The sequence below is a fragment of the Ipomoea nil genome, unplaced genomic scaffold (genome assembly GCF_001879475.1).
Source record: "Ipomoea nil cultivar Tokyo-kokei standard unplaced genomic scaffold, Asagao_1.1 scaffold1834, whole genome shotgun sequence".
In the NCBI taxonomy this organism is placed as follows: Eukaryota; Viridiplantae; Streptophyta; class Magnoliopsida; order Solanales; family Convolvulaceae; genus Ipomoea; species Ipomoea nil.
This window is the reverse complement of record NW_017618262.1, coordinates 4807921-4830611: the sequence shown is the minus strand read 5'-3', so window position 1 is coordinate 4830611 and position 22691 is coordinate 4807921. Positions and strand designations below refer to the sequence as shown.

The following is a 22691-nucleotide window of genomic DNA, read 5'->3' as shown; positions in this document are numbered from 1 at the left end:
AAACAAAAAAAAAAAAACAAAAAAAATTCACTTACCATGTCACTTAGCAAATGGGCAATTGACTGAGATAAGGTCAGTCTTCGGTGGCTGATCTTATCCCTGTAATTCACTCACTATATGGAAATGCCAAAGGCCTTGTGTTTGAGCGGCATAATTGTGGCCCCTCAAATGAGAGGTCTCAGACACTACATTCTAAAGTCAATAGTATTCAAGCAAAAAAAGTCTATATGGAAATTTTGTTTGAGCGGCATAATTGTGGCCCCTCAAATGAGAGGTCTCAGACACTACATTCTAAAGTCAATAGTATTCAAGCAAAAAAAATCTATATGGAAATTTTCTTTTGATTTAAAAGTGAGCTCACTTTTAAGAGTGAGAGAGTACGTATTGTAAGGATGGAGAGAAATTAGTGAATGAATTGCAAGATTGACTTTAAAAAGTGAGAGTATTTATTCTTGAAGGAAACTCTATACCAACTTTTTTTTTGAAAGCAATAAAACTGATCAAGAGAGATTACTGCAAAGAAACAAAGCCAGGAGGAACAGAGTTCCAATACAACAAAATATCCTGAATATAAGCCTTAGAAACTATAGAATGTGCTACTATATTAACTTGTCTAGGAACTAAACGAATCGAACAAAATAAAAAAATTAGACATAATCCTCCTAAAATCATCTATAGCAATGCCAACGTAAGATCTAAGAACGATCGACGTAGTTTTTAAATTGTGTTAAAGTGTGAAACAATCTGTGTGAAATACAACTGAAATAAGATCACAATCTTTATGACAAGACTTCTTTGTAAACTAATGATGTAAGACTTTCCCGTATAATATATATTATATATTATGGGTCTTACTTATGTGGTGCAAGTGGAATATGCCCATTAAGTAATTGGTTGGGTTAGACCTTTAGGTTTAAGTCTGTATTTAACCAGTGTGCCTATATAAAGCTTGTATTGATGGGATACAAGATACATGAATATTATATGGTACTCATACTGCTCAGAAAATATCAATACGGGTTCTGAGTCAAGTATGAGACAAAACGGCTAACCCTATTCTGTAGATCTACCGTTCAAGAGGCAACACAACAGGATATCAACCATGGCTGGAGATCTACCGTACTTCTGCTTCCGCTACTACGAGTTAAGTTTCTTGTAGATTATTCTCTGTATAGTTAGGTCATATTTAAATCTCAGAAATGATTCCACCAATAATAGGTTTGAGCATGGGGCAATACCCCATTCTTGGCTGCATTTCGGCACCGTCCAGAATCATCGCCTGGTCCGAGAAAGCTGATGTGGTGGACAAATCAAATTAAAGACAAATCATGGCTTACTCCTAAAATATTCAAAACAAGAAAAACACTTTTAAATACGGAGTAATAAAAATCATGACTTGAATATTCACTAATTGTCAAGAATCTAATTACTACATTAACGGTTGATATTGGCGAACTAATAAAAAAAATAAATTTGTTTCACTTAACTTGTACAACACTACTAAAAAATATTACGTGTCGAACATGTCATTGTCGTCCTCTAAAAAATTAAATATTATTTACATGGATAACTCAATTGATTCATTGAATTCTTACAATTGTACGTAATATGATGGTTATATTCAATGTGATAGGTAGGTTGCTTTCGTCTTTTAATTTGTAAGCAAGAAATTGACTCTTCAATTTTTGTGAACGTGGGACCACGACTCTCTAAAAACATGCACAAGTTTGACCCTGAATTCATGACTTGAACTTTTTAAGCCAATCTTCTCCCAACTCTCCTACTATACTACTCCAAACAATTTCAAATTAAAAGACAAATCATGGCTTATTACTAAAATCTTCAAAACATGAAAAACACTTCCAAATAATAAAACAATTTTTGTTTGAGGTTGCACTATGCATGCATGCGAAGATTTAAACACATGACTTTAAAAATGTGGTTAATTCTAATATCAAATTGAAACATGTACTTTATATCAATTAAAAGTTTAAGCTGATAGTTGGAGTGCACATTTATAATTATATGTTATATGCTCAACAATTGTATCCAAAATTATATATTATTTCAGCATCTAGTATACGTATATGTCGTTGTTCTCCTAATCTCCTAACATGCATAAATATAAATTCAAAATAAGTTTAAGCCAAAATAATGAGAATTAAAGAATTGAAGAAGGGTGTGACTGATGGTTACAAGCTAGATTATAATATTAGATGAGCTAGGATTATATTACATGAAGATGACACTATTCTACATTTAAATTACATGAAGATGACACTATTCTACATTTAAAGTGTGTTTGGTTCATGGGTTTACACATTAAGAATGAAAATCAAAATCATAGTTAGTATTTGGTGGATCGTTATGCTGTGGAAAGGTAGGCACAGTTCCAAACGACGTCGTTTTCATGTGGTTGCATTGATTAACAGTGTCGTTAGTGGTACCGTTATCCTTCATAATTTCTATACTGTAGATTCATAAAATCTATACTGTAGATTCATAATTTCTAAACTGTAGATTCATAATTTCTATACCGTAGATTCATAATTTCTATACAGTAGATTCATAATTTCTATACTACAGATTCATAATATCTGTACTGTAGATTCATAATTTCTAAACTATATAGTTATCAAATTATGAACATATAGTTCTGTGATTTGTGAATACAAAGTTCAACAATTGGGAATATGAACATCGAAAATTATGAACATATAGTTCTATAATTATGAACATATATTTATAAAATTATGAACATATAGCTCTATCACATGTTCACAAATCTAATACTGTAGATTCATAATTTTTATAATGTACATTCATAAAATTTAAATTTTAAATACAATAGATTTATAATTTCTAAACTGTGCGATTGCGAAGAGAGAAATGCCGTTAACGGCAAGTGAAAACAACTTTTTTAAAAAAAAAAAAAAAATTAGAACGGCGTCGTTTTCAACGTTGAAAACGACACCGTTGTAAGGTGGGCACAGTTCCACAACATAATTTACCGTGTTTGGTTGACAATTTTTTTAAATACAACTATGGAATTTGATTACCTATTCAATTAAAAATCTCATTCTCTAACTAATTAAAAATGGGTATCATTCTATCTTATTGGTAATATATGATTTTAAGTTTGGATTATTGCTTTTAGATTTTTGTTCAGATATTTTTTTTGTTCATATTGGTGCTTTGGATGTCATTATATTAAGACCAATTGCCTTAATTTTTTATTTTTAAAACCTTTATTCTCATTATTAGGTCATACATAACAAACACATCAATATTGCTAATTATTTCAATTCCACCCTACTAACAAACATGCAAAATACTTTCACCAAAACTCATTACTATTACCAAATATTTGATCTCCATTCTTATTCTGATTCCCTTTGTGCAAACCAAATAGACCCCTAAAATTTAAACCCTAACAGCACGTTTGGTTCACGGAATGAATTTTGAGGTAATAGGAATGCTATTCCATAAGGAATGAAATAGACAAGGAATAAAATATGAATTGTATTCTATTGTTTGGTTCGCAGAAGGAATAGACTTTAGGAATTATATTACAGTGTTTGGTTGATTTAAGGAATAGAAATGCAATATGTTTTAAAAGACATAAATACCCTTATAAAAATATGTGATGGTGGCGATGGTGGTGGTGGTGGTGGCGGTAGTGGTGGCGGTGGTGGTGATGGTGGTGGTGGTGGTGCTAGGGTGGTAGTGGTGGTGGTGGCGGTGGCAGTGGTGGGGGCGACGGTGGTGGTGGTGACAGTGACGGTTGTGGCAGTGGTGGTGGGGGCGGCGACGGTTGTGGCGGTGGTGGCGGCGGCGGCGGCGGTGGTGATGGTGGTGGTGGCGGTGGCGGTGGTGGTGCTGGGGTGGTAGTGGTGGTGGCGGCGGTGGCAGTGGTGGTGGGGGCGGTGACTGTTGTGGCGATGGTGGTAGTGGTGGCGGCGGCGACGACGACGGTGATGGCGACGACGGTGGTGAAATAGGATAAATTTATATATAGGATAAAAAAATTAGGTTAAAGAAAAGGGTAAAAAAGAAAATAGATTCTAAAACCAGGGGGGCCCTAGCTATTACCAAGAATAAATAGAAATGGTTACCAAACAAAGGAATATGCCTATTACGGGGAATGCTGTATTTCGTGAACCAAATGGGTCATAAGTGTAATCTTTCCCTGTTCGCACTGGGCCGGCCTGTGCTAGTTAGATTAGTTTTCTCGTACGAGAAGAGGTTCAAACTTTCGACCTCTTTTAAGAGACAAGAGTGCACTACCACTCACACCAAACGAATTGGTTTTGTATAATTTAATTAACTGATAAGTTAATTCGGTTAAGAGATACTTTAACCTAAATTAATTAATAATTGAAACTTTTTAAAATTATTAACCATTAATCAAATTAAAATATTTCAATAAAAAATGGTTAGAGAAAATTTAAAGATTTGATTGGTTAGTCCATTTTTTTACTTAAATATTACACACTCCAAGAAATATAATACAATAGAAAATTGTTTCATCCAAATAAAAAGAAAAAAATCTTCAGTTTTTGTGGACCGTACGCGTGTGCCACGACTATAGGACCATATGCATACACTACTCAGCACAGGGCTGACCCTGCATTGTGCTGACTCACTCCTGAAGGCAACTTTATACCAAGTCTCTCTTTTCTGCTAACAACAACAATAATGTGTAGATGTCCTAAATCCTTTCAAAAAATTGGATCAATTAGGCATCGACCCGATCGAGTTGATCTAGTTGGCCAACCGTCTAAAAGGCGCTTAGCATTTAGGCGGTCGCTTAGACCGGCTTTTACAACAATGAAAATAAGAAAAACACTTTCAAATAATAAAAATCATGACTTGAATATTAACTAATTGTCAAAAATCTAATTACTATTGATATTGGTCAACTAATAAAAAATAAATTTGTTTCACTTAATTTGTACGACACTACAAAATATTACGTGTCGAACATGCCATTGTCGTCCTCTATTTATAGTCTAGTTTGTTTGGCTAATTTGGCTTCATCTGATTGTGGTTAGTTTGGCTTCCTCATTATTATGGAAAACTCTGATTACTAATATTGATTAATGAAATATGATACAGTAAGAAATTAAGTATATATTGTTTGTATGGACAACTCAGTTGATTCATCGAATTTTGACAATTATAATATGATACATGGTTACATCTAATGTAATAGGCGAGTCACTTTTATCTTTTGTAAGCAAGAAATTGACTCTTCAATTTTTATGAACACGGTACCAACTCTAGAAACATGCACAAGTTTGACATTGCATTAATGACTTGAACTTTTGAAGCCAATCTTACCCCAACTCCCCCACTACTCCAAACAATTTCAAATTAAAAAACAAATCATGGCGTAATACTAATTAAAATATTCAAAACAATAAAAACACTTCCAAATTAAATAATAAAACAATTTTGAATGAGGTGGCACTATGCATGCGCATCCTGGGCTTATTATAATTGAAGCATCTTAACTAAAAGTCTAAGCTAATTATAATAATAATAATAATAATAATAATAATAATAAAAAAAGTCACTATTTAAATGGGTGTGGATCGGAAATTCTTGGTTCTATATATTATTAGTTGTAGTTAGTTCATGAAATCCGATACCTAATAGCAAAAATGGTTTCCCAAATATCAGCACTATTCATCACTTTCGTTCTTCTATTTTTCCTGAGAAAAATGTATGTGATAAAGATGAGAGGAAGATCTGCAGAAAGTAAGAAACTTCCTCCGGGTCCGAAGAAGCTACCTATCATAGGGAACCTTCACCAGCTCGCCGGAAAATCGCTTCATCACTCTCTCCATCAACTTTCCGAGCAACATGGAGAAATCATGTCGCTGCAACTCGGCTCCGTGCCAACCCTAGTGATTTCGTCGGCGGACGCCGCCGGAGAGATCTTCAGAGATCACGATCTCGTCTTCTCCGGCCGCCCGGCGCTGTACGCCGCCAGAAAACTCAGCTTCAATTGCTCCTCCCCGTCGTTCGCGCCGTACGGCGAGTACTGGCGGGAGGTTCGGAAGATTCTGGTGATGGAGTTGCTGAGCGCGAAGAGAGTGCAGGATTTCGCGGCGGTTCGCGACGCCGAGGTAAGTCGTATGATTCATCGGATCACTGCATTTTCCGCGACATTAGTTGACCTAAGCTCGCTCGCACTGTCGCTGTCGAACAACGTTGTTCGGCGCGTGGCTTTTGGGAACAAAGGCGGCGGCGATGGAGACGATGATGAGACGATGAAGTTTAATGAAATTCTTCACCGGGCGCAACATCTGTTGGGGGAACCTAATTTAGCGGATGTGTTTCCGAGATTGAGTTGGATCAACAAGGTTAATGGATTGGATGCGAGGCTGGAGAAGACATTCAAGGATATTGACAGCTTTTTTAACAAAGTTATGGAGGAACACGATGAACATAGCCGCCGGCATAAACATGAAGAAGACGAAGAAGACATTGTTCACACGCTTCTCCGAATCCAAAAGGATCCAAATCAGAGTTCTATTCCCCTCACCAACCAGCACATTAAGGGCGTTCTTGTGGTAAGTTTCTTTTTTCTCCATGATTAATTGTCATTATGGATTTAGAAAGGTAAAAAAAAAAAAAAAAAAAAAAGGTAGAATGTATGAATATTTGTAGTGTTACTCATCCCGAAAAGCAGATAATGTTTAAGCATTTGGGAGGATATAAATCATGGTGACTTAACTGAATATGAACCATAGAGGTTAGATCGGTGCTCAAGGAGCTCATCTCACTTTGAAAGGATGACTCAACTGAACATGAACCATAGAGGCTAGACCGGTGCTCAAGGAGCCCCCCTCACTTTAAGAGATTGCTCCCACACTGTCGCTGGTGAGACTCGATCTCTGGTCATTCTTCCAAAGTTTCACCTCTATGGTCATTTGAGCTACCCATGCCGGCGTTCAGTAGATAATATTTGAGAAAAGAGATCATGATTCGAACTTTAATGTGAAATTATGGACAGATCCCTTGTGTGCATTGCCATTTAACTCTGTCACTAAGATTCAATCTTTCCGGGGGGGGGGGGGGGGTGGGGGGGAAGAAGATAATATTTAGTCGTAATTTCTTCTTGAGAAGAGAAGAAAAGTAATTGAAAAGTGGGAGCCGGCGGCTTTGAGGCGCAATAGTAAATGGGCCTATTTGACACTTGGACCTATTTAATTTACTCATAATTTGTCGTCTTTATTGAGTACTGCAACACGTCGTATCTCATTGAACTGTACTGTCTACTGTGTTTAATTTGTCGTAAGCTGAAAATAATGCAGTTGCAAATGCGTCATTGACTGCTATTTTATTTTGACAATGGCAATTAACAGTTACAATGGGGTGGGACCGTGGGAGTATATTACCGGAAAAATACTTGGTGTATTCCCATTTTAAACTCCCAACTTGTATTCTCTCTCTCACATGCTTTTGATGTAGACATTTTTCTATGGACCCACAAGATGAAAATAACCAATCCTGATTTGCCACCTGAGGGAGTATAATTTTAGGAGTCTATGTAGTAGAACTCATGTTACCGTTACAATTGACATTATATTCTAATCATATTTTGTAAGAAAAAAATTATAATTTATACCCATAAGGTATAAACTAATTAAGCTATACAAATATTGCATTTCTACAATTCAGGGACAATATTTATACTACTTAAAATTAAAAAGTAACATTCATAATTGGTAATATACTTAGCTTGAGAAACATAAATTACAATTCTTTTTTTTATAAAAGATTATAATATCATTTTACTGGTTTGAAATTAAATTATTTAAAAATTTTAAAAATATTGGAGCTCTGGTTCTTAGTAGTATATATTTACAAATTTCAAATGGAGATTTTTTTTTCTTAGACCCAAAACATGCTATTTCTCCATCATATTTCTAGCTACTTTATCTACTGTAGTAATATATTTCTCTATTAATTTAATTTAGTGTTTAGATATTTATTTACCTAAATTAATTTTGCAATGGCGCAGGATGTTTTTATAGCGGGAAGTGATACATCGGCGGCAACAATAGTATGGACAATGGCGGAGCTTATCAAGAACCCATACGCCATGAGGAAAGCTCAATTGGAAGTCAGGCAACTCATGAATGGAAAAGAGAAAGTCAGCGAGAGTGATCTTCCCCAACTGAACTACTTGAAAATGGTGATCAAAGAAGCCTTGAGATTCCACCCTCCGGCGCCGTTACTGGTCCCCCGGGAAACCACAGACAAGTGCACCGTCGGCGGCTACCATATTCCGGCGAAGACCCGTGTTTTCATCAACGCCGTGGCCATCGGGAGGGACCGGAGAGCGTGGGAAAAGCCCGGGGAGTTCTGGCCGGAGAGATTCTGGGAGAGCGAGGTTGATTACAGAGGCAATCACTACGAGCTGATACCGTTCGGAGCAGGGCGGCGGGGGTGTCCCGGGATGAACTTCGCCACGCCGCTGGTGGAGCTGGCGGTGGCGAATCTTCTGTTTAGGTTTGAGTGGAGGCTTCCGGCGGGGATGGGTGTTGAGGATATTGATATGGATGAAGCGTTGGGTATCACAATGCATAAGAAAACTCCACTTTGTTTAGTCGCTTCCATCTTGCCTTAACTCAATAGTTCAAGAATTATTTTAGAAATCTTGTCTCACGGACTTTTAAATATTTTAAGATTGTAGAAATAAATATTGAACAAATAGGGTGGCAAATCATGCATCATTGTCTTGGTTAGGTTGGATCTAGTAATTATATCTTTTCTTTTTAATCCTTGGTCCAAATCTTTTGACTATTTATGCAGATGGTCAGTGTTATCGATCATTTTTCTAAGGCCGCGACAAATCAATAAATTTTTGCAGTTCATGAACACTGTTGCGCCAAATATGGCAAAACATTGTTCATCCATACCATTATAGTGTAGAGTTTTTATTCATATTTTGTCCATGCTTTTTTTTTTTTGTTAATTCGTTTTATATTTTTTATTTTATTTGGAGGTTTAATATATTTACTTTGTTAAATATTTATACACAAGTGATATATTATTAAACATAAATTATATTATTTGAAAGATTTTTATCAAGACTAATAATATTCAATGTATATTAATTAAAATTTAAATGACCTAAATCATAATTTGAACAAAATTAAATTGTATTAAAATATTATTATTTATATCACAAGTTATATTTTATATTAAACTAATTAAATTTGAATTAATAAATTTTTAAATTTTAAAAAAGAAAATTATTTTAATATAGAATTACATTTGGTGTAATGGGTTGGAGATGAATAAACTTTATTGTAAAAATATTTCTTGTGATGTTATATTTGGTATAAATTTGAGTGTTACTATTTACACCACCCTTTGGTCAAAAAAGGGTATATAATACATTAGAATTGTAAAAAGGTAAAAATTTTCAATAATTATATAGGTTGTGTAAATAGCCAAATATGTGGTCAAATTGCTATTTACACCACCTTAGTCAAATCTTATTTATTAGATATAAGTAATAATTTTTTAATTCATAATTTAATTAATTAAAACATTAAAAAAAAAAAAAAGAACCAGAGCCTTCTTCAGATAGAAGGCATGCCCATCTTTGATGAGAAGGTGATGGGCATGCCTTTTCACCGGAGAAGGCGAGGGGTTTTTTTTTTTATTTTTTTTATTTTTTAATAATAATTAATAGTTTGGTTATTAAATAAAAATAAATAATTAACATTTAATGTTTGATTATATTTAAGGTGATACATTTTTTAATTTACACCCCTATAAAATTATTACTTTTATTAAATGAGTGATGTAAATAGTAAATAGAGTGGTGCAAATAGAATTACTAATAAATTTTAGTGTTTTGGGTTGAAAATGATGTGAAGTAATTGAGAAATGTAAAAAAATCAACCTTTGGTCACTTATTTCGGTGCTCAGAACTTTTTGATATTAAATTTCATATTTCAAGTGGGTCCACGGCAAATCATCGGATCCCTCTACTTTGCTTTTTGAAATTTTGAATATTTCTTTATTTATTGTCCCTTGCTCCTACTTTGCATCCCTTAAAAAATTAATGGCCCTTTCAATTTATTTGACTATTATTAATTGTTTGACTTGATTAAACAATGAATGAATATTTGATTAATTAAATTTTTGTAATTAACTTATTGTTTCAAAAAGTTACTCAATTAACAACTAATTTATCAAATATTTTTCTACAATCATCTAATACTATCAAATAGTTAAACACACTAATTTAATCAGCTAACAACCATTTACCAAACATCCCTAATATTTTTTTGCTTCATTTTTTCTTGAGTCGAGTAGAAACAATTTAGTGGTTAAAGTATTAGTTAAAGAATTCATTTTTTTATACCCAAAATTCTCTGTTTTCAATTATTAATATTACTAGCTAATAATTGATCAACAAATTAAAGTAAATTAAAAGTAATATTGTTGGAAATATAAGTATGATAAAAAGATTAGGTAGAAATTATGAGCTCTATTGATTGATAACATATATAATTTGTTTCAATACATTTCAATCTCCCTCAGCTCTCACAATTTCAATACCCAACCCAAACGTAACATATCAGAATGAAAGACACAAACATCAGATAATTAAGAGGCACCAGACACTGCACCACACAATTCCAAGAATTGCACCTGTCCAGTACACTCCACCTTATTATATTATTATTAAACTCACACACGACAACATAGTTATTAGTTTGTTTGGTCAACAGTTGCAAGGGTTGCATTTGCAGTTATCTCCGCACTTGCATGCATGTCCTCCCTCTGTTGCCTTCTCAGCTCCTCCCTCAAAGCTGCTGCAAATTTTAATTTTGTATAAATAAACAACACATCATTATATTTCTTCATCAATAAACTTAATTGCCAGTTTTAATTTCCTATTTTTCTTCCCAGATTTCACACTTCTTATGCCAAAACATAACAGCACTTAAAGGCAATGGTTAAAGAGAAATTGACTTCTTACTTCTTCATTGGTGCAACGCCCTGGATGAGGCTGCTCACACTGCTGGGCTTCTCAACATCAGCGTCAATCCCAAATCTGTCATGATCATGCATGAAAAAAACATCCTTAAACATAGTAATATATATATATATATATATATATATATATATATATATATATATATATATATATATATATATATATATATATATATATATTTTTTTTTTTTTTTTTTTTGAATGATCAGAAAAATCGCAGCCAAGTGTGTACTGGGTAATCCAAGGAGGCAAAGTGTTACAAAAGAGATAAATTAAACTAGCTTAATTTGTCTATAACTGGTTAGCTTAAGACCAATAGGTCGCTCCAGTTGAAAGTGGTCAAATTAACTTTAACTGATTAGTTCAGTTAAAACTAATAAATCGTTCTCGTTGAAAATTAAACTTGTAAAAATAAGTGTGGATCGGAGGATGAGAAACTTACCCTCGACAATTGCAGCTGCTGCCGCACGAGCAGCTAGAGCCGCAGTTACATTTTCCGCTGGAGCAAGACATGGTTTGTACGAAAGTTGAAGTAGAAGATTGGGGTTTTGCAGTGGATAAATGTTTGATTGAATATAATGTTGTATTGGCTTGTGTATGTTGAGTTCATTGATACAATATTGGCCCCTATTTATAGTGCAAGGGATGAGAAAAAGAGTGATCATGCACCCTACACGTGTCATTATCTCCAGGAATCAGCATATTTTTTTTAAAATTTATATCTTCCCATTATTATATCATCAATAATACAGATCGATAATAATGAAGAAGGAGATGAATTATTGAAGCTAGCTTTAATTCCAAATTCCAAGGCTCAAAAGATTCTATTTTTGCCTCAGCTTCAAGACTTTCTTAAAATAAATTAATAAAGTTCTCACTCTTTCCAAAAGGATGATCCCAACCCGGTAGAGCATCTGAGAGGATGTAAATCATGGTAACTCAACTGAACAATACTGTCGTTGGTGAGACTCGACCACTGGTCATTCTTTCCAACTTTCACCTATGACCAGTTGAGTTGCCCATGCAGACATTAATAAAGTTCTCACGATCTACGTACCAACAGATTGAGAGAGAAAAATTAAATATTATTTTCTGTTAATGCAATATATATATATATATATATATATATATATATATATATATATATATAGAGGTTTGGTTGGTGCATCCAGATGCGGTTGTGCATCCAGAGCCATTGATCTTGTTTAAATCAACGTTCAGAATTGCCAATTTATTTTTAAATGCGGTAACAATTTAATAATTTTTACATCTAGAACAAATTTAAAGTGCGTGGATTTTGTGCTTAAGGTGCTTGGGTTGTGTGTTTAATGCGAGTAGTTGTTGAACACAACCCGCAACTACGTACTACTTTAATGCGTGCCTTAAGTGAAACTTGCTAGCTATAACCCGTCTTGTGACCTAATTAGTTAAGGATCACAAAGTCAAGGAGGTAAATAATTATAGATTGTGAGTAGCTAACTAGCTCAAACTAAGAATAATACCTGCCAATAAGATCAACTTCATTATACATACTTGGAGTTCCAATTAAAAATCAACTACTAACTCCTTAGAATAATAGGTTTCTTGTTGTAGTGAAAGTCAAAGAAATTAATTTCTTGTACAAGATGACTAAGCATTCTTCATTCTGTTTATTTTGGAGGATTATAGACGAAACGCGTAATGTAACGTCACAAGAAACAGCTAGCAAAAATAATGCTGGATAATATAATTTACTAAGTCAAATCTATCTCCAAAAAATGAGAGGTCACATGTTTAATTTTAGTGTAAGTATGGACTCTTTGTACTTCAATAAGTTAAGAAAGTATGTATAAACATATATTATATTGTAATAAAGTCAACACTACTCAAAAAAATCAAATCAATCTACCGTTTTTTATATTTAGTTTTGTATATAATAATAATAATAATTGTGAATGATTATTATTAAATGGGGGTGGTTTTGTACATCATTCTTCCAAAAGGTTGAACCACAACCCGATAGAGCATGCATTTGGGAGGGTGTAAATCATGGTAACTCAGCAGAACATGAACCACAGAGGGTAGACCTTTACTTATTGCGCACAAGGAGCCCACCTCACTGCCGCTGGTGAGACTCAATCCTTGGTCATTCTCTCAACTTTTCACCTCTATCACCAATTGAGTTGCACATCCGGGTTAGTTTTGTACATCATCAAATGTGGGCTAGAAGTGTCCACGGTTTGATTCTGGTTCAGAATTGCCCGTTCGCGGTTCCAAAATAGTCGAAATCGGAACCTTATTTAGACAGTTCCTGTTTGATTCCGGAACCGGCGGTTCCGATTAGAACCACCAGTTCTAACCAGACTTCTTTCTTTATTATTATTATTATTATTATTATTATTATTATTATTATTATTGTTATTATTACTATTATTATTATTATGTTACCCCTTATTTAGTGTTATATATATATATATATATATATATATATATATATATATATATATATATATATATATATATATATATATATATATAGTATGCGGTTCCAAATCGGAACCGTTCGGTTCTGAACCGGAACTGACGATTCTGATTTTTTAAAACAACTAACCGGAATTGGAACCGAAATTTTAGAGTTTCGATTTTTTAACCGGAACTGAAATTGTACTTACAGTTCTGATTTTAGTTCAATTGAAATAGTAACCAGTTTGGTTTGAACTGGGCGATTTGAACTGAACCGTGGTCATGCCTAATGTCGGGACAGAAAAGAAGTGATTTTGATGGGAAGAGCAAATGATTTAGAGCACAAAGTTGACATTTGATCCCATTGAGAGAGCTTTGATTATAGTTTCAATATTTTTTGGGCAACTTGTATACGCTAAAAGGTTCCACCACCTTAAAAAGTTTCACTTTTCTTATCTTCAATCCCTTCATGTTTTTCCCAACATCACCCGCATGGACAGCTCAACTGGTCACAGAGATGAAACTTTGAAAGAATGACCAAGGATCAAGTCTCACCAGTAGCAGTGTGGGAGCTACCTCTCAAAGTGAAGGGAATTTGTTCCGGATCGGAGTGTGGGGCCCTTAGGGTTGGGGTTCAGCTTTTTGGAAGAATGTTTTCCCCAACATCCAAAGTGGGCACTGGGCAGGTAATAGATTCCTTGCAATATTATATACTATGGAAGAATGTTTTTCCCAACATCCAAGGGCAGGTAATAGATTCCTTGCAATATTATATACTACGTATAAAATAAGGAAAATGGCAATTTTTCTCCTGAATTATAGGCTAATTAGGCTTATAATATTTTTTTCTCCCTGAATTATTCATGTATTTATATTTGTTATTTTAATAATTTTATAAATGACAATTTTTCTTCCTTTGATGTTAAATGGATATTTTTATCTTTAAAATAATTATTTCATTTATTTTTTTTCTAATAAATTATTACTTATATGTAGAGATGACCACGGTTCAATTTGTACCGAATCGAATACTATAGCAACCGAACTGAAACAGTAGGGACGGTTTTTGTTACGATTTAGAACTGGGAAAAAAATAAAATAATTATTTAATTTAAACTATTTTTAAAATAGAAAATAGAAGTTACAAAAATAAAATAAATAAATTTTGAATCGACGTTTCAACACGAAATTGGAATCAGAATAAATGCGAACCGAAAATCTGTTGTCTAAATCAATGTTCAGGTTTAATAGTGATCAAAAAAGCACGTGGTGACAATTTGGTCTTTTTTACATTTAGGTCAAATTTAAGGTGTGATTTTCCTTCTTATGGTGCGTGATTTTTGTGTTTAAGGTGAGTGCTTTTTGTACTGTGTGACTTAGTGCATCAGGTATTGAAAACTTAAGTGCATCGATCTAAAACTTTAGATACGTGGTTTTCCTTCTTAAGCTGCGTTTATAATTGACATATACTTGAGAAACATAAATTACAATTTTTTTTCATAAAAGATTATAATGTCACTTTTATTGGTTTGAAATTAAATTATTTTAAAATTTTAAAAATATTGGAGCTCTGGTTCTTAGTATTATATATTTACAATTTTCGAATTGAGATTTTTTTTTTTCTTGACCCAAAACAAGCTATTTGTCCATCATATTTCTAGCTACTTTATCTATTGTAGTAATATATTTCTCTATTAATTTAATTTAGTCTCTGTTTTTTTTTTTTTTTTTTTTTCAAAAACTGTAAAACTTTATTTCATCGTCAAAAGAGGCACAAGGCCTTTACAAGATACGCCATAGGCCCGAAAGTGATCTATGGCTCACAAGGCATAAAGCCTAACAAAACTCAAGGACCAAAATGGTCTAAAAACATCACAAGGATCAAAGCCTCCCAACCATCAGGCCCATTCGGCCAAAAGAGCCCAAGCCTTTCTCCCATGGCCCCAAAAGAAAAGATCCAGCACAGCCTCCCAAAGACCCTCCCAAGACCACAGCCTTCGTAGACCAAGAGGTCCACCAAATATGGTGGACCCTTCCTTATTCCTCCCTTTTACAAACTGTTTCTGCTAGATCAAATTATTAAAATGGCATGAGCTATCACTTTCCATCATCAAGAACAAGCCAACACACCATACTGCTTTTCATTCTGCAGGTTCAAAATCATCATCATCTCTGCTTCATCTCTGCTTTTCAGCTTCTGCAACTCAACTATTGCTTCATTGGTAAAATAGTTAACCTATTATGGACTGTTTGGTTGGATGTAATTGCAATTCAATTACAATATAATTCTTTGGTCGTCCGAATTACCGTGTTTGGTTTGAGGGAATTGCAATACCTTCATTTTTTTGAATTGCAATTCATACCATCCCCCATATGAATTGCAATTCAATGGGGAAAGGAAAAGGAAAAGGGTAGAAAAAGATTTTTTTTTTACCCGTGATTATTATTAGTATTATTATTACACAAGGACATTTTAGTCTTTATATTACTTCTTTCCTTCTCATTCCCCGTAATTCTATTCATTCCTACCAAACAATGTAATTTGAACTCATTCTTTATTCATTTATCACCGAATTATTATTCATTTCCTCCATAATTCCTTCCTTCCAACCAAACGTCTGTCAGCCAATTTTGAATTATTTGACCAATATTAACTGTTTGACTTGGTTGAACAATCAATATGATTGTTTGATTAATTAGCTTTTTGTAACAATTTATTGCTCCAAAATGCTAAAATTCAAAAAGCTGCTTAAAGTAATTTTTTCGATCAACTGTTTGAGAAAGTCACTTTATATGTAATCAACTAACAACTAGCAACTAATTTACCAAATACTTTTCTACAATTTGCTAATACTATCAGCGAGTCAAACCCACTAACACAATCATCTAACAAACATCCCCCATTAGATATTTATTTACCTAAGTTAATTTTGCAATATATTCAACTTGCGCGCAGAATGTTTTTATAGTGGGAAGTGATACATCGGCAGCAACAATAGTATGCACAATGGCGGAGCTTATGAAGAACACATACGCCATGAAGAAAGCTCAATTGGAAGTCAGGCAACTCATGAATAGAAAAGAGAAACTCAGCGAGAGTGATCTTCCCCAATTGAACTACTTAAAAATGGTGATCAAAGAAGCCTTGAGATTCCACCCTCCGGCGCCGTTACTGGTCCCTTGGGAAACCACATACAAGTTGTAAGATATATTAAATATAATATATATATATATATATATATATATATATATATATGCTTCGAATCCGGTGCATCCCCTATACTAGATGAGGTCATGAGGTCTCATCACAACCATTAAGTTACTAGAATTTGATGGATTTGATTGAAAGAAATGTGTTAGATAATTAATGTTAGAATTTAAAAATTTAAAAATAAGGATAAAAGAGTCATTGTAACAGTGTTGTTAATTATGGCTAAAATAAATTAGTAATATTTAGCATAATATTAGATGGAATAAGAATGGTAACAAATATAAAGTATTTGTGGATGAGATACAAACATGTAGTAGTAGTACGGAAATTTAGTGCTGTAGTGTTTGGGGTCTATGCATTTGGAATTGCGGTATGTGCGTCTTGTAATGGCGTGTGCGTGTTCTTGTAATTCGACATCCAAGGAGTTAAAGAATTATTGGGGGTATGGTTTAATGCATGTTGTTTGCCCGAATATGGAAGAAATTAACTAAATGGGTAGAAGTGGTTTGTTATTGTTTGGGCGTCACAGGAGTAGTATTGGGGGTCTGTGCATTTGTGATTGTGTTCTGTACGTCTGCTTGTTATAGTGTGTGCGTGTTACTGTTGTGGCGTGTGCGTTTTGGTGAATTTGAGGTGTAAAATATTTTTCCTGTAATTCGAGATCCAAGGAGCTAAGTTATTATTGGGGATATGGTTGAGTGCATGTGGTTTGACCGTATATGGAAGAAAATTACTGAATGGGTAGAAGTATGGGGGTTTGTGCGTTTTTAATTATGGAGTGTGCGTATTCATGTAGTGGTCTGTGCGTGTCGTGGATTCGGTTAGTGTGTGTTGGGTAAATTCATTTTGGTTGCAGATGTTTAATTGTCGGTTTGGTGTGCGAGCAAAGGAGAAGCGTGTGCATAATGATGATGGGGCGTGTGCATTTACGCGTTGTGGTGTGTGCGAATGAATCACATATTATGCAATGGGTTCAAATAGATGAAAAGGCAATATCACACTGGAACCACACGAATTATGATACTTCTATACAATGAGAAGAAAACCAACTTTTGGAGGCAATTAATTTAAACACATTACACATGTAATGAATTGTTGGCAAAAAAGCAATCATTTAATTAAATTGAGTCACTTCAGTTATATCTTGGTTGTATGAAAGCCTAAATGTCATCCATTAACAACCAATATTCTAGGCAAAAATGGTGAAATGTACACCTTGGCAGATATAAGAGATAAAAGAGTATCTGACTCTCTCTTTATATGCAGGTCATGATCAATAGAGAAGAACCAATCTTTCTGTATACAACTTCAAAAGCTTTGAATATCTCAGCCTCATAAAATTCATACTTCTTATAAGCCTCCATCTTCTTTTCCCAAGTCTCTTTGCTCATTGCCCTGAAGGCATGAACTACTAGAAGAAACTTGTATTTCCATGGGTTAAACCCCACAGCAACATCAACAACGGGCTCACCAACAACCGCGCCCACCGGATCAACCGCACCATCACCTACGAATGGTAAAAGTAAATCACAAGAACCAAAAAAAAGAAAAAAAAAAACACACAGCGTAAGCCCCATACCCTGCTAACAAAACATAAAATTGAGCACACACTAACACAATAATGCACATACCAGGAAATTTCAGTATGATAAACCTGTATTGCCAAGTCCAGAATAACGCAACAAGCACATAGTGAGACTCAACGACGCACAGACCAAGCAACCAAACATTCTAAGCCACACAAACATTTAAAAATCATGAGTACTGGTTTCATACAGTGAGAAGAATGAAGACAAAGAGAAGGTAGCAACACTGGTTTCATACAACGCAATAAAAGGCTAACATAACATATTCATGGAAAAATAACTCTTTAATTCATATCAAGTTTGTCAAGAAAGCATAATTTGGTTGAGGAGAATTAAAATACTTTAGGGGGCATTTGATTCAGGTTATATAACATAACTCCCAGTAATGTGAGCATCGAAATGTTATAGGCCTTTATTTGGTTCCTAGAGATGGTTTCTAGTTCATTTTTTTACCATATTCCTGGGAGTCTCATTCCCTAAGGGGGTGTTTGGTTGGATGGAAAATATTTTCCATGGAAAATGTTTTCTTCAAAGTGAAGGAAAATGTTAGTTTATGTTTGGTTGGATGGAAAACATTTTCCATTGGAAAATGGATTCCTCAAAGTGGAGGAAAATGAATTCTTTGCAAAGGGGTGGGATTTTGTTTTCCACAAGGATTGGGAAGAAAAATAACATGAGTGGACCATTTTACCCTTATGGAAATTTCTTAATTACATAAACACCTATATATTCATTCATCTTTTTAAGGGCATATTGGTCTTTATATTCATTATTCCTAATCTTTCTAAACCCAACTAAACAATGGAATCCATATTCCCAGTAATTTCATTTCCACCAACCAAACAATTGAATCAATTTTCCTGGAATTCATTTTCTATGGAATTTCAATTCCATTTCCCTTCAAATATTTTCCAGCAAACCAAACGAGCTGTAAGGTTTTTAGGTAATGTAAGATTTATGAAAATGATACATTACCTAAAACCATTCTCTAACCTAAGCTCTCCATTAATGCAATGCAGCAATTTGAAAACAAATTTTCATAAGTCCATACCGAAGAAAGGAAGAAGGAATGCGACACAAACGGTTGAAGCTACAAGTGCTGTCCTTAGCTGAACAAAACACCAGAAACTACTGGAGATTCTCTCAGGCAGCAACTCCTCCACAGCTCTAGCCAGTGGATTTATCATCAAGGCATATTTTGTGAAAGGGTTGATAACCTGTTGAGAGTACAGCATTAGAGGGAAAAAATTTGTCTGTAGATAAAATAACCCCAAAACCCCAAACACCCACCTACCGGAGGCCAAAAGCCCAAAAAAACACACATGCACAACCCCGATCACCAACCCCCGACCCATTCGAGAAAAAAATCCAAATGCCAACCCCAAAACCCTAACCAAGAAATCAAACAACCCCCGCTGTCACCCTCGCACCACCCCAAAATCCTAATTTCAGAGACAAAGCAAAAATAAACAACCCCCCGGTGATGACCCCCCCCCCCCCCCTCCCATAAAAATCACACAAGCAAGAACTACGACCGCACAAGAAATCGAAAATCCAAAACCCCAACCCAATCCCCTTCGCTACGGCAAGAAATCCACAAAAATACGGGAAAGAACACCACAAAATAAACAAAAAAAAAAAAGAAATTAAAAAAAAAAACAAAATAGAGAATGACGATAGATAGTACCCGCACTAGACGAAGATGAGATACCCCTAAGTCGTTTGGACTGCCTCCTGCTAGACCCATCCATAGAGATACTGACGCCGGACAATCGACGCAAGGCTGCGAACGGAGGGAGTTCATCATGGTCTTGGTTGGATCTAGTAATTATATCTTTTCTTTTAAATCCTTGGTCCAAATAGTTTGACTATTATGCAGATGGCTAGTGTTATCGATCATTTTTCTAAGATCATTTCGAAGAAGATGATAAATCGACAAATTTTTTGGCGATTTTAACTTCAATGGCGCGACAAATCGACATTTTTGTGGTTCATAAACATTGTTGCGCCAAATATGACACAACATACACGTACTGTTCATCCACGCCATTATGGTGTAGAGTTTTTATTCATATTTTCCCCATGCTTTTGTTATTAATTCCTTTCATATCTTTTATTTTATTTGGAAGTTTAATATATTTAATTTGTTAAATATTTATACTTATGAATATATATCATACAATCAATTACAAATATGTACATTTGGGAAAAAGTAATTTTAGTGAACATGAAAATTTACCCCCGAAGCCAAACTTCCTATCAACACTTAAAAATTAAATTACCAAAATCATAATTTTAACAAAATTAAATTGTACTAAAATATGATTATTTATAACACAAGTTATATTTTATATTAAACTAATTAAATTCAAACTAATAAACTTTAAAATTTTGAAAAGAAAAATATTTTAATGTGGAATTACATTCGGTGTAATGGGTTGGAGATGAATACATTTTATTATAAAAATATTTTTTATACATTTTATTATAAAAATATTTTTTTGATGCAACATTTGGTGTAAATTTTTGGTGTTTTGGGTTGAAAATGATGTGAAGTAGATGTAAAAAAATCAACCTTTGGTCACTTTTTTCGCTGCTCAGAACTTTTTGATATTAAATTCCAGATTTCAAAAGTTCTGAAATTTTGAATATTCCTTTATTTATTGTCCCTTGCTCCCACTTTGCATCTCTTAAAAAACCAATATCTTAGTGCTTAAAGTATTAGTTAAAGAAGTCATTTTTATACCCAAAATTCTATGTTTTCAATTAAACATTTTTTTTTTTCCTTCTATCCAAATAAAAATACATATGTGCATGAATGAACTTTATGATAATATATTTGGTTGGATTTTTTTTTAATACTATTGACTCTGTTACAATGTAGTATTATCGAACCTATGATCTTCTATTTGGAAGAGCCATTTCGTGCCACTAGACTACAAAGTCGTTGACATATTTGAATTGGTTGAATTTAGTGTAATTCAAATTATTAATATTATATTACTAGCTAATAATTGATCAACAAAGTAAATTAAAAGTAATATTACTAGCTAGCTAGCTAGCTAATAATTGATCAACAAAGTAAATTAAAATTAAAGTAATATTGTTGGAAATATATATAAGTATGATAAAAAAGATTACGTAGAAACATATGAGGTATATTGGGAATTGATTGATAATATAATTTGTTTCAATACATTTCAATCTCCCTCGCACAATTTCAATACCCAATAACCCAAACGTAACACATCAGAATGAAAGATACAAACATCAGATAATTAAGAGGCACCAGACACCACACAATTCCAAGAATTGCCTGCTGCCACCTTATTATATTATTAAACTCACACACGACAACATAGTTATTAGTTTGTTTGGTCAACAGTTGCAAGGGTTGCATTTGCAGTTATCTCCGCACTTGCATGCATGTCCTCCCTCTGTTGCCTTCTCAGCTCCTCCCTCAAAGCTGCTGCAAAATTAAATTTTGTATAAATAAACAATAAATCATAATTTCTTCATCAATAAACTTAATTGCCTGTTTTAGTTTCCTATTCTTCAATTCTTCCCAGATTTCACACTTCTGATCTTATGCCAAAACATAACAGCAGTTAAAGAGAAATTGACTTCTTACTTCTTCATTGGTGCAACGCCCTGGATGAGGCTGCTCACACTGCTGGCCTTCTCAACATCAGCGTACATCCCACATCTGTTATCATAAAAAAAACATCCTTAAACATAGTAATTTTTTTTTTTTTTGGTGATTAGGAAAATCGCAGCCACAACCAGTAGTGTGTACTGAGTAACTCAAGGAGGCAAAGAGTTACAAAAGAGATAAACTAGTCTAATTTGTTCATAACTTATTAGCGTAAGACCAATAGGTCATTCTAATAAATAGAATCTCTCAAGCTCGTTGAAACACTGCTGGAAATTATGAAATTTCTGACCACCTAAAAATGATCTTGAATCAAGTTGAAAGCAAAAGGTGATCGGAAATAGTAACAAAGGTTTTTTCAGAAATTTCATAATTTTCAGTAGTTTAAACTTGTACGCTAAAAATAGCGAACTTACCCATTACAGCTGCTGCCGCACGAGCAGCTAGAGCCGCAGCCACATTTCCCGTTGCAGCAAGACATGTTTTGTATGAAAGATTGGGGTTTGCAGTGGATAATGTTTGATTGAATGTATTATTGGCTTGTGTTGAGTCCATTGATACAATATTGGCCCCTATTTATAGTGCAAGGGATGAGAAAAAGAGTGATCAATGCACCCTACACGTGTCATTATCTCCAGGAATCAGCATATTTTTTTTAAAATTTATATTAATTTTCCCATTATTATATATATCAATCAATACAGATCGATAATAATAAAGATGGAGATGAATTATTGAAGCTAGCTTTATTAGTAGTGTCGTTACG

General features: G+C 34.0%; 3 protein-coding genes across 4 annotated transcripts; 1 reads left to right on the top strand and 2 right to left on the bottom strand.

Annotated features, from left to right (window-relative positions):
- The first annotated feature begins 5612 nt into the window (after positions 1 to 5612).
- LOC109193023 (cytochrome P450 71A9-like) lies at positions 5613 to 8796 on the top strand. Its single transcript, XM_019343793.1, has 2 exons — positions 5613 to 6581; positions 8036 to 8796. The coding sequence occupies exons 1-2, from the start codon at positions 5667 to 5669 to the stop codon at positions 8642 to 8644; spliced, it is 1524 nt and encodes a 507-aa protein (XP_019199338.1). The 5' UTR covers positions 5613 to 5666; the 3' UTR covers positions 8645 to 8796.
- Positions 8797 to 10500: 1704 nt separating this feature from the next.
- On the bottom strand, positions 10501 to 11630 carry LOC109193025 (metallothionein-like protein type 2). Its single transcript, XM_019343795.1, has 3 exons — positions 11477 to 11630; positions 11018 to 11092; positions 10501 to 10850 (listed from the first exon to the last, which is right to left on the bottom strand). Exons 1-3 carry the CDS (start codon positions 11545 to 11547, stop codon positions 10760 to 10762), a joined length of 237 nt encoding a protein of 78 aa, XP_019199340.1. The 5' UTR covers positions 11548 to 11630; the 3' UTR covers positions 10501 to 10759.
- A 9781-nt stretch (positions 11631 to 21411) lies between these two features.
- Positions 21412 to 22490, bottom strand: LOC109193027 (metallothionein-like protein type 2). Of its 2 annotated transcripts, none has more exons than XM_019343796.1 (3): positions 22342 to 22490; positions 21905 to 21979; positions 21412 to 21742 (listed from the first exon to the last, which is right to left on the bottom strand). In XM_019343796.1, exons 1-3 carry the CDS (start codon positions 22404 to 22406, stop codon positions 21652 to 21654), a joined length of 231 nt encoding a protein of 76 aa, XP_019199341.1. In that variant the 5' UTR covers positions 22407 to 22490; the 3' UTR covers positions 21412 to 21651. The 2 variants fall into 2 exon arrangements, with proteins under 2 accessions (XP_019199341.1, XP_019199342.1); XM_019343797.1 differs by having other exon boundaries at positions 21412 to 21739.
- Between the last annotated feature and the right edge of the window lie 201 nt (positions 22491 to 22691).

What these genes read in the sequence shown, in the direction of transcription:
- LOC109193027 (XM_019343796.1), bottom strand. Translation starts at nt 22,406, where the DNA reads ATGTCTTGCTGCAACGGGAAATGTGGCTGCGGCTCTAGCTGCTCGTGC. An exon ending in TGCGGCAGCAGCTGTAATGG is followed by an intron (nt 21,980 to 22,341) that starts GTAAGTTCGCTA and finishes TTATGATAACAG; the next exon opens with ATGTGGGATGTACGCTGATG. An exon ending in GGCGTTGCACCAATGAAGAA is followed by an intron (nt 21,743 to 21,904) that starts GTAAGAAGTCAA and finishes TTAATTTTGCAG; the next exon opens with CAGCTTTGAGGGAGGAGCTG.
- LOC109193025 (XM_019343795.1), bottom strand. Translation starts at nt 11,547, where the DNA reads ATGTCTTGCTCCAGCGGAAAATGTAACTGCGGCTCTAGCTGCTCGTGC. An exon ending in AGCAGCTGCAATTGTCGAGG is followed by an intron (nt 11,093 to 11,476) that starts GTAAGTTTCTCA and finishes TGATCATGACAG; the next exon opens with ATTTGGGATTGACGCTGATG. An exon ending in GGCGTTGCACCAATGAAGAA is followed by an intron (nt 10,851 to 11,017) that starts GTAAGAAGTCAA and finishes TAAAATTTGCAG; the next exon opens with CAGCTTTGAGGGAGGAGCTG.
- LOC109193023 (XM_019343793.1), top strand. Translation starts at nt 5,667, where the DNA reads ATGGTTTCCCAAATATCAGCACTATTCATCACTTTCGTTCTTCTATTT. An exon ending in ACATTAAGGGCGTTCTTGTG is followed by an intron (nt 6,582 to 8,035) that starts GTAAGTTTCTTT and finishes GCAATGGCGCAG; the next exon opens with GATGTTTTTATAGCGGGAAG.